Source organism: Nicotiana tomentosiformis, chromosome 1 (assembly GCF_000390325.3).
Source record: "Nicotiana tomentosiformis chromosome 1, ASM39032v3, whole genome shotgun sequence".
Taxonomy (NCBI): domain Eukaryota; kingdom Viridiplantae; phylum Streptophyta; class Magnoliopsida; order Solanales; family Solanaceae; genus Nicotiana; species Nicotiana tomentosiformis.
In genome coordinates, this window is record NC_090812.1 from 156,717,056 (window position 1) to 156,728,873 (window position 11,818).

The following is an 11,818-nucleotide window of genomic DNA, read 5'->3' on the forward strand; positions in this document are numbered from 1 at the left end:
TTACTGTAGAGGAATATAATACTTTTATTACAATGTAAGTCTTAGCAGAACTCGTCCTACAAAAATGATAACCAAGCCCTTTTATAGTGGAGGGATTCGGCTCCAAGCATAATAAAATAAATATTCAGTGGGAGACCCATGATAAGTCAACTTTTTCATAATTTCTTCCAAGATTTCCTCTAGTGGGATTGCAATGGCTTTTGTCTGCGAGCTCGATCTCGCTTAGAATCCTCGATTTTGGTTCGAGCTTAATTTCGACTCGAACTTGTGATCTTGGTTCGAGCCTGATCCTGGTTCGAGCCTTCGAATTGATTCCAGGTCAGTGTTGGTTGGTCTTTGGATTATCAGCACGATAGGTCTACCCTGCGTCATGGTTCGATTCTTATTCGAGTTTGATTATGATATCGATCTCGACACGGACCGGCCTCCCCGGGTTCGAGGTTAGTTCGTCCCTCCTTCGGGATCTTACTTCGATACATCACCCTTCGAACCATATCGGACATGCCAAGGCTGAAATCTATTTCGACCGTATACATGATATGACTAGTCTACCCATTCCAACATACTCATTGTTTAATTAATTTTGTAACGTCGTTGCTGTAAATAATTTCTTTAGTTTTCCTTTTCCAATAAAGAATTTCTTTCGTTTAGCAATAAAGAGCTTGTACAAGCTCCGTTAGCATCATCAAGGCTTTATGCTCTTCGTCGTTTTCACTACCGTTAATAAAAGAAAGAGTATATTATAAAGGGCAAATTAGCCAGATTATAATTTTTTATATTAATGATAAATAGATTAGAAGAATTGTTACACAAATTTTAAAATAAGGAAAGTAAACATAATATCATAAACCATGAGGTGATCAGTGTAATGAAGCGGAATGTGATGGAAGGTCTCTAAAATTATCCATTTAATTTAATAACAACGTGTTGAATATTTGATTTTACAACTTTATTTATAGATTTTACAACGTAAATAATTGAATTAGATTATTATATTTTGTGTGCGTAACTTAAATAAGTGAGCTAAACCAATGAGGTGTTGGTTGTTTAAGTTTTTGCGAAAATTGAGCTTAAAATTTTTAGTTTTTGTAAAAACACATTGTTTCATTGACGGAATTTTTTCCAAAAAGTGAACTAATTATATTTTTCTTTTTGGAAATTTCATACTTAAATTTGAATTTATACAAAAACTAAAGAACTGCCACGAATATTTCAAACGTAAGTTTTGGAAAATATCTAAATGCCATATATAGCGAGCTACAAACTATGTGGCAAAGAATTTTTCATGATGTAAATTACTAATTCTTGCATGATCCTTACAATCTTCCAACTTAATCGCTTAGATTTCTCATTCATCTGTTAGAGAATAGATGAAGAGAATAGGAAGGAAATGCCCAAAATAATTATTTAAATAATTACTCCAATATCACAAACTATATAACATCATTTCCTAGTTTGTTTGTTTACCAGCACTATTTATTATACCTCATTTTGTCCTAGAACAACTTTCAATATTTCAGCAATAATTTGTTACCATTATAAAAGTGGGAAGATACCAAGTAAAATATTGATAGACCAAAATGCCTGCATAAAGTAGATGGGTCTTTTTTCTTCTTAAAAATGCATTTTTTGACATTTATGTACAAGATATTATATTTTATCAAATCTTATAAGTTAGTGAAAAATATTTAGTACTATTAGTTAGTATAATAAGAATTGTTTTTAACAACTATCTATTAGCATGACACCGAAACTAATATAAACTTCTAATCCATACAACTCATAATTAATATAAGTAAAACTTTTAATCTAGCCTCACGAGTGTCGGCAATATAATTCATCAAGCCATACATCAAAAGAAAAAAGAATTTTAATCCAGTTAGAAAAATTTCTCTTGAGCATTACTTGATTATTAATATGAAACCTTAACAAAAAGCGATCAACTATAACAAAAATGTTATGTAATGCTGTTTAACTTTTTGCAAGTCCAATTAAACAAAAAGTTACATGTACAACATTACATCAAGACGATGCAATATGATTTTTTTGGACACCGTTGTGTTGCGTAAAGAATAATCAGAAATTTCCAAATATAAACTAAAGTATTTTAACCATTTAGAGTCGATAAACTTGAAGAATAAAAGCTCGAAATTTACCGCATCCTAGACGACCAAATTCCGACTACAAAATTCTCAAAGCAAATTACTCTAAAAATTCATTATAAAAGGGTGTTGGGAAAATTGGTACAAAGAATTATGTCAATTAGATGCATATTATTTTATCTTAAGTGCTTAAAAACTTAAAAGAAATTCTTTATCACCTATTTGTCTATGATGTAATTCAGATATTTCAACTAGAATACCATTCAGATTCAAAATAAGAAGCTTTTTACTTGGCTTGATCAATATTATCCATCTCTGAGTATTCGTTTCTTCTCCAGCTCATATAACACCTAACTATCAATCACTTCTTAGAATTTTATCATAATTCTTAATTGTTACGTAAATATTAAGCATTTGATTGTAGTAGAGATCTAAAGGATATATGCAAACTTCTGATATTTAGCTCAACTAGGGTAGAATCATTGTAAGCTAATGTCTATAATATACCTTTTATATACGTTCCTAAATGCAACTTCAAAATCACAAATGAGAGATGATCACTTGGCTCGGGAAAGAAAAAAAGTATAAGAAAATTAACTATTCCTATTACTTGCATAAAAGTAATCTTGAAAATATAGTACTTCATCTAATAGGATGTTTGCTGATTTTGTGTATTATATGAAGAGCATATGCAAGACTTTTCAGTGTCTTTTTAACTTAATCCCGAGTTAAATTTTTAGCGAGAAGAATATTTAAACAACAACAGTTGTAAAAGAGAACTTTTTATTCTGATTATATTAAACATTAGATATTTTTGCAAGTACCGTAACTTGTTTTCTCCCCAACACATGGGGATTTTGGACGAAAAAATAAGAACTGAAATGAGCCATGTAAAATGCACTTCTACCTATTGTACGCGAGATTTTCATTGGTTTATTAGACTATAAACTTTAATGTTAATATTTAAAGAACATAATTTGATCATAAGCCTTTTTCTTTTGATCTTTTTTACTCTTTGCTTTCTTTCTCTCCTCCACCATCCCCTTTTATAAAGTGTGGGGCAAGGGAAGAGTTAGATGGTTTTTTTACACACCATCAGTATACAACAACACAGTATAATCCCACTAGTGAAGTCTGGGGAGGGTAGTGTGTACGCAGACTTTACCCTTACCCTGGGGTAGAGAGACTAAGTGGAGGGTGCTTACCACTAGAGCAACTCACTCTTGTCAGACTATCAGTATGCATTTTTATGTATAAACTTATTCGTAATTTGAATTTGCATAGCATGAGGCCCCCTTAAAGGGGAAAGCGTTCCATACTTGGATCTTTTGCATTTTCAAATCTCGAATGTGAAACTTACGATTAAGGGTAGAGGGATCTTATTCATTCCACGTGGTTCAATCATACAAAGTGACTTTAGTATAACATAATTACTTGATAGGTTAATAAAAACCAATATCGACCTTCCACTGAGAATTTACTTGTATTTTGATAGGCCTTGACAACAATGGATAAGGATTAGTTTATCGTCTTGCACTTCTTCATACTAATCAACTTCCTTTGCATAGAACTCTCTTGGGTTTGAGTCTAACTAGTTGTTAAGACAAGATCACATATTTTCAATAGACAGAATCATTATGTTTTAATTTAAGATTTTTTTTCTTTATATTAGAAAAATATCATTCATAGAGAGAGCACTCTTGATCACAGACTATTGTGTTCATTCTTGAAGTTACAACTCTACTTGTTTCCTTTAAATTAAGTAAATTGATAATTGCATCCATAATCCTTAAGTAGATATCTTACTATATATTTCTCATGTCATTCTGCAAAGTTAAGAGTAAAAAGGTTTTCTGGCAGATATTTTCTCCTTCAAGATAATAATTTGACAATCTTTAAGAAATTTAAAACATGATATAACAGAGTGGTGGTACCATCTTAAAAGGAGAAAATAAAATTATCACAAAACTGATATCAAGTTGAAGACAATATCCAGGATCACAACTAGCCAAAAATACTATCCAGGATCAATAGTATCTATAGCGTACAAAGCAAAACGCCAAAACTGCCAAGATTGTAATACAATTTCCTTAGAAGACGCGTTGAGTCTTTCCCATGGTACTCTTCAAGTACAGGCATCTCACCTGTTAGTATTAACAAGAAAGAGATGTTAGAAATAAGTTTAAACAACAAATGAAGTTATCAGACTCGAAGATACTATAAGCTAAATGCTCGTGGACAAACGAAGTAATAGGATGTTAAATACACTCACATTTTGCCAGTTCTTCTTTAGCAAGGACACTAGAAAGTTGACACTCATCTGCACATTCTGAAAGATTTGTTTCTCCTCCATATCCATATTACCGACAGCAACTCCCATGCAAAGCACCTTCTTCAATTGGAATTTTATAGTGGCCTTGGTCTCGTTAACCTTAGACTCGAGCGATTCTTGGTGGGTAACAAGGGTAGGAAATTTACCTGCATTTTAAATATGAAGAGAAGTAGTTTATACATGGGCAAAAATGATTTGAATGAACCATTGCGAGTGAGATGGACACTTAGGAGAACCAATCACCAACTCTACAATAAGGGGAAAAAGTACGAAATTTTTTTACACAACTACGATTGATACGACACTGCTTGCTAGAAAATGATATTTGGGGACGGTGTATTAGAGAAGTGACATTTCATTAACGAAATATCTGGCTGCTAAGTGTGGAGTGTTTTTTTGGGATGTCATATGTACTTATAGGTAAAGCCAATGGTGCATGGGATAATACTACTCTATCAAAAATCAGGCACAACCACCAATATGTACAATTATAAAGCACAGAGATGAGGCGTAAACCAAACAGGCTCAAGAGCTAAGTTAATTATGTTTATTTGAAAAGACTGAACGGAGAGAGAAGTAAGGGTGAGAGTTAATTATATATAGGAGGGGAGAAAGTATTGAGTTGTAGACCAGGGAGCCACCTCAATTTTATCATTTGGTATAAGAATTATTTATATTAATACTAAACCGTAAATGGAAGTGCTTAACTTTTTATATACTGATAAATTATTTAAAGTCAACTCCATTATTCTCTATTGTTAAAGTAATTTATCCCGGAAAGAAGTTCAAATTTATTCATCTATAGTACGAAATAAGTATCTCAAAGTTTATTCTATATTGTCATTAATTAATTGTCTCGTATTTGCCTATGGTTTTAATGGAGCTCCAGTGTGTATTGAATTGAGATTCTACGAGCGATAAACGTCCAAATTTATCTTTATACTTTAAACTACGGTTTAAAACCATCCTTCATTATATTTGAGGTTAGAGTTATATTATAATCAAGGACAAATATGAAAATAGGCAAGGGTGTGAATATGCTTAAAGTGCAACCAATGATAACAAGGGTAGGAAATTTACCTGCATTTCAAAGATGAAGAGTAGTAGTTTATACATGGCCAAAAACATTTGAATGAACCATTGCGAGTGAGATGGGCACTTGGGAGACCAATCACCAAGTCTACAATAAGGAAAAAAGGTACGAAATTTTTGACACTAACTATGATTGATACGACATAGATTGCTAGAAAATGATATTTGGGGAAATCCGGTGAATTAGAGAGGTAACATTTCATTAACAAAATATCTGGTTGGTAAGTACGTGGAGTGTGTTTTTGGGAAGTCATATGTACATATAGGTAAAGCAATGGTGCAAGGGATAGTACTACTCTATCAAAGATCAGACACAACCACCAATATGTACAACTATAAAGCATAGAGATGAGGCGTAAACCAAACAGGCTCAAGAGCTAAGTTAAAACATCAAAAAAGTCTAATGAACTTACCGGCTTTGTTCAAGCCAGGCCCCAAGAGACGGGGAATTTGCTTTATAACAGCTTCTGATGCCAAAAAAGCATGGTATTTCTTTGCGAGCTTCTTAACCAACTTCTTGTTTTTGTTAAGCTTCTTCAAGCCTTCCACATCCATGTACTCCAACCCGATCTTTTCTGCCTGAAAACAAATGAAACAAGCTTTAATCGCCCCTTGCACAAAATCACCTTAAGAGTACCCCTAGAAGTAGCTTTAGCCGACAGGTAAACTAAGAACCACAAAATTTTCAAACAGTTATGAGGACTAAGCGATCAACTCCATACAAAAATGGACCTCTATGAAATTGCTTCTTCTTCAAAGCTAAGACATAAATGCAATAGCACTATCTGCATCCCAAACAAAACATTCATAGTCACTGCCAGGGCATTTAATCAAAGGACAGCTCGGTTCACAAAGCCTCCCGCATTCACGCAGGGTCCGAAGAAGGGCCGCACCTATGATGTAGACAACCTATCCTAATGCAAGCATTAGTGATTGCTTCCATGGCTCGAACTCGTGACCTATAGGTCACACTGAGACAACTTTACCATTGCTCCAAGGGTCCCCTTCATTGCCAGGTCATTTAATCAAAGCCGAGAAAATAGAGCAGAAAAAATTGAAGAGTTCTTTGATAATGAATGCTACAATCCCATAACCACACTAAAGCTTGGAAAAAGAATAGCTGAATCACATATTATTATACAAATCATTGAAGTATGAGCCTTTAAGGATCCATCGCCAAAAACTTAACAGAATATTATTGAAGTGATACTTATGCAAATGTGGGTAGCTTGTTCAGCTGCCAAAAAAAATCTAGACACAGGAAGAAATTCAGCTCAATTATTTTTGTGACTAGTTAATGTGGATTACCTCTTCAACATGCTGAGCATCTCCAAGCATGCAAATCTTCATCTTAGGGCGAGGAATGTGAGGCAACTTGACTGAACCACTGAAACGCTTGTCCTTTTGGGGATCATAGTTTTTCAGACCAATCTGAAGCTCAATGGTTTCAGTGAACTTCCTTTTCTTCTCATTTGAAGCACTCTTAATCACAGTGATGGCTTCTCTTAGGGCATCACTCTGAAGCTTACTATAGTATAATCAACGCCAAACAAGATTAATGAGGGTAATTAACAAGACAGTACAAGATACTCCAAATAGCAAATTTAATGAAGTTCTTATCAAGGATCTCATGGTAAAGGCACAGAAGTAAATATAGTCTGAACCAGTGTTTAGAAAAGCGATCGCTTCGTCGCTTTAAGCGCGAAGCGACGCGACTCAGTGTCGCTTCTAGCTGCCTGAGGCGACTTGACCGAGGGAAGCGCACGCTTCAACGGAGGAAGCGACGAAGCGAGCAAAGCGACGAAGCGATCGCTTCTGTTAAAAAAGCGACACTGAGTCTGTTTTTTTAAAAAGATGGCCCTTTTTTAAAAAGAGGGCCCTTTTTTAAAAGAAAAAAACTTTGGGTCTGTTTTTTTTATACAAAACAGACCCTAAATTGACAAAAATTGGTCATTTCTTCTTCTCTCTTCTACGATCAAGGTCGACCAAAGCCTAGGGTTCTTCATCAACATTTCTGACCAGTCCAGGTAATTTTCTTCTTCTCCTTTCTTCTTCTCTTTTTTTTCTTTCTTCTTTCTTTCTTCTTCTTGGTCCCGTCAGAATCTGTTTTTTTTTCTTTCTTTTTCCTTCTTTCTTCCTTCTTCTTCTTCGTTTATCTCTGAGACTCTGACAGTCCAGTACTCCAGTTTGCACTGTTCAGACTTCACTGACTTCTTCTTCCCTTTATCTCTAACCTATTTTGTTTTTTTCCCCCTTTTATTCTTCTTATTTATTACTTTTAATATGTATTTTAGTATATGTTATATTTTTCAGTTTATTTGATTTTTTAATGTATACTTCAGCATATAAAATTAATTATTATTTATATATGTTATATTTTTCAGTTTATTTGATTTTTTAATGTATATTTCAGCATATAAAGTTAATTATTATTTATATATGTTATATTTTTCAGTTTATTTGATTAATTTTATATGTATTTCACTTTAGAAAATTAATTATTATATATATATATATGTTATATTTTAGTTTATTTGATTTTTTTAATGTATATTTCAGTATATAAAATTAATTATTATTTATATATGTTATATTTTTCAGTTTATTTGATTTTCTTAATGTATATTTCAGTATATAAAATTAATTATTATTTATATATGTTATATTTTTCAGTTTATTTGATTAATTTTATATGTATTTCATTTTAGAAAATTATATATGTTATATTTTAGTTTATTTGATTTTTTTAATGTGTATTTCGGTTTATAAAATTAATTATTATATATATTTGATTATGTATTTGATTCTAGTAATTTAGTAGCTTTGATTTTGACAATTTGAACTTTTTGATTATTTATAATTTTATATTGTGTCTTTGCAAGGTTTACATTATGTTTTTTAATAATTGCGCTTCACTTTAATAAAGCATGCGCTTCGCTTTTGAAGCGAGGCGAGCCCTTGTCGCTTTTTTGCGCTTCCCGCTCTTAAAAACACTGGTCTGAACTCTACAACTCAATTAACTATAACTCAAGGTCCTCAACCCAAAACTAATTGGGGCCACTGATTGGCTTAGCCACATAGGCTTAAGGGTGGTCAGTTGAACAGCGTTTGCAGGAAATTATACAGCGTATATAGGTCAAATATTACTGTTTATAAAAATCTTTTAAATAATCTTGAACACCCTTACTGAAGGTCAACTATCTAAATCTAATATTCGTTCTTTATCCTTTCGTTTCTTTTTCCTTTTTGGGATATGATAAACCCCACCCTCAAACCCACCACCTAAGAGTTAATGGTGGCCCTTCTCGCTGTTTGTTACTCAAACTCCCAACCTCTTGGTTGGAAGTGAAGTCCTCGTGCCACTGGAGCAACCTCGCTTGCCATATCCATTACGCTTTATTTCGGCCCATTTCATTTCAACACTCAATAATCCGTCAACTAAAGCAAATTAAGGTTTCTCTAAACTACTGATTATCTGAATCTCACACTCCGGCCCCCCTACACTGAGATATAGTTCACTAACACTGATCATACTAACCGTATTAAAATTGCTCATAGCAAATACGATGTGGACGATCCAAATTCTACACCTAACTTGCAATATTTGACACCTGCCAAGTAGTGAATTTTACTTGACTTTACAAATTTTAACTTAAAAAATTATAGGCATTTTTCATGCATTAGATTCATTAGCACATTCCAAATAACCCCACATCAACAAGTGCCATTTTTTTCGTATCAATAAAGAACTAAAGAGAACTGCTACTTTTTTTTTATTTCGTATAATATTAGCCTGATATGAGTTTATATAAAGTAACATGGTCAGCGAGGATTCAAATAGCCGACCCCAACTTGTAGGGAACTGAGGGGCAGTTGTTTTTGCTGTAAATAAAAAGTTAAAAGATCAAAAATTCTATAAAATGAGAAAATTATCCATCTCTAGTTTCATTATTCAGCCAATCAAAATATTGTCATATATTAAATCAACAATTATCTAATAAACCAAAATCCTACATTCAAAAGATTCATAAGTGATAAACTACATAAACTGAATATGAAAAATAAAGGAACATTTACATCGAAAAGGGATAAAAAAAACAAAAATTTGGAGTTTTGTTTATACCTCATGGCTTAAAGGAGCACTTCAAGAATTGGCTGCAAACAGAAAGGCAGAATGAGTGTGGGAGTAAGCGGCGGAGAGGTGGTAAGAATTTGAGGGTTAAAGCTGGTTCTGATTGGGCCTATTTGTACATTTTTGTGGATTATGTTGCTTATTGGGCCTGTTAAAAGAAATTTGGGTCAAGTGCACAGATAGCCATTCTTGGGATGTTATTTAAAGATTTGACAGTACTTATTTTGTCCTGAAATCTTAAACTAAATATCTTAACTTCATGACAACTCAGTACATTTTTGTGTTGGAAATTTGAACTGAAAAACTAAAATTCGGGACTCATTGGCTAATTCCTAAATAGCAACCCTTTAGAATGGCTACCTGGTGTCATTTCTACAAGATATTTGGGCTTGTACTGAAGTCCATGTTTCAAGTGCCAGAATTTGCACCTGGTGTCCCTTTTGGGTAGAAATAACACCAGGTAACCACTCTAAAGGGCTGGTGTTTAGGAATTAGCCAGTGTGTCCTAAAATTTAATTTTTTAATTTTATTTTTTGGGACTAAAATATCTTTAATTGCCCTAAAGTTAAGATTTTAATATAAAATTTTAGAATAAAATAAATATTGACTAATATCTAAATAGTATCCTTCAGAATGGTTACATGTGCACTTGCCCCCTGACTGTGTTGAGAGCTGGTATTTAATATTTGTCGTCGTTTTTAAAAAGCTTGCAGATATAAAAAGGTAAATGGTAGCGGGGCATAACTTGTTTAGAGTTATGCCCCACTTGTTCAAAGTTGCCTGCCAATGTCCCCTTCAGTATAACTTTGAGCAAATTATACCCCACGAATCTACTCAAAGAAAAATTACTTAAACGAGGACAAAAGTTAAATAACAACTTGAAATGATCCTATTTATGCAAATCTTCCTTTCAAATGAGGCCCCGGGTATACTTATGACTTATAAAATATGTTGTATCAAGACATTTTATGCATGTCACGTCTTCAGCTTATCGAGGACATCACACTTGATATGGGGTGTGCAGATCGAGAATTAGGGTTGTTGGTTAGTAAGTAGTCGAGCATCTTTCCTTTCCATACTTGTACTTCCTTCCATAGCTATAGTACTAGTGTTATCCTCATGTTTCATTTTTTTAGATCGATATTATTACTTGATGTTTTCTTTGCTTTCATCTTTATTTTTTTTCGATTGTTGTTGTCATCTTGCTTTCCATAGTTCTTTCTTATAACTGTTTTGATTTTGCTATATTGAGCCGAGGGTTGGGGAAACAGTTTTTCTACCTTCACAAGGTAGGAGTAAAGTCTGGTGTGTATACTACCCTTCTCAGATTCCACTTATTGGAATATTTGTTGTTGTTATTGTTGCAAGACATTTTATGCATATAAATACAACAGTTTATTCAGGTTGCAAACACATTGAAGATAATTACTTCCCTTTCTACTTCTTCTCCTCTACTCTTTGTTGTTGTTGTTTTTCTACTACTAGTTTAAAATTAGAAGAGTTTGTTGAGAATTATGAGATAATGTGACGTAATTTGTATATTGTCGGGCTAAAGAGCAGTGTACTTAACATATCTCAAATTTTATCACTTTCTGCGAATGTTTTAACAAATACAATTGGTGACATAGGCGAATTTAGACTATGAAGTCAGCATGCATAGATAGTTTTACTAGACGATTATTGACTGAGAATAAATATTGTTTTTAAAAAAATCAAAGCATATTGTAGTTCAAAATCAACGTTGTATAGCTATTATGATATGAATAACTTATCCAAGATAAAGAACTATTATGATATAAATGAGGAAGGCTCTAAACATAGATTTGAAATTGACATAGAGGGAAGAAATCAAGGTACTCTTAATAATCCAAATTGGATAGTCCCCTAATTAAATTGGTAAAACTTTACGCACCTCTGATATTTATACTGAGCCAATGAAAGCAAGCTATTTGTCGAGTCTATTACTTAAATAGTTACTCACGTATCTGATATTATCACGTAAAATCATCTTTTTTCGTTTGTAACAGAAAAATCACTTAACTATGACTATAGCACTCAGAAGGTCAGTCAACCAGATTTCTCAAACTTTTAATTGCCAAATACCTAATTTACCCTCTAAATTATCAACGTTTATCTTCCTCTTTTTCTTTATTTTTTTTT

General features: G+C 33.0%; 1 protein-coding gene across 2 annotated transcripts; it reads right to left on the bottom strand.

Moving 5' to 3' along the window:
- Nucleotides 1–4,033: 4,033 nt before the first annotated feature.
- LOC104114961 (large ribosomal subunit protein uL1z-like) lies at nt 4,034–9,783 on the bottom strand. 2 transcript variants are annotated; one of them, XM_009625521.4, is made up of 5 exons: nt 9,650–9,783; nt 6,835–7,054; nt 5,940–6,105; nt 4,375–4,580; nt 4,034–4,246 (listed from the first exon to the last, which is right to left on the bottom strand). In XM_009625521.4, exons 1-5 carry the CDS (start codon nt 9,652–9,654, stop codon nt 4,193–4,195), a joined length of 651 nt encoding a protein of 216 aa, XP_009623816.1. In that variant the 5' UTR covers nt 9,655–9,783; the 3' UTR covers nt 4,034–4,192. The 2 variants fall into 2 exon arrangements, with proteins under 2 accessions (XP_009623816.1, XP_009623817.1); XM_009625522.4 differs by lacking the exons at nt 4,034–4,246; nt 4,375–4,580 and adding an exon at nt 5,369–5,514 and having other exon boundaries at nt 9,650–9,778.
- Nucleotides 9,784–11,818: the final 2,035 nt, after the last annotated feature.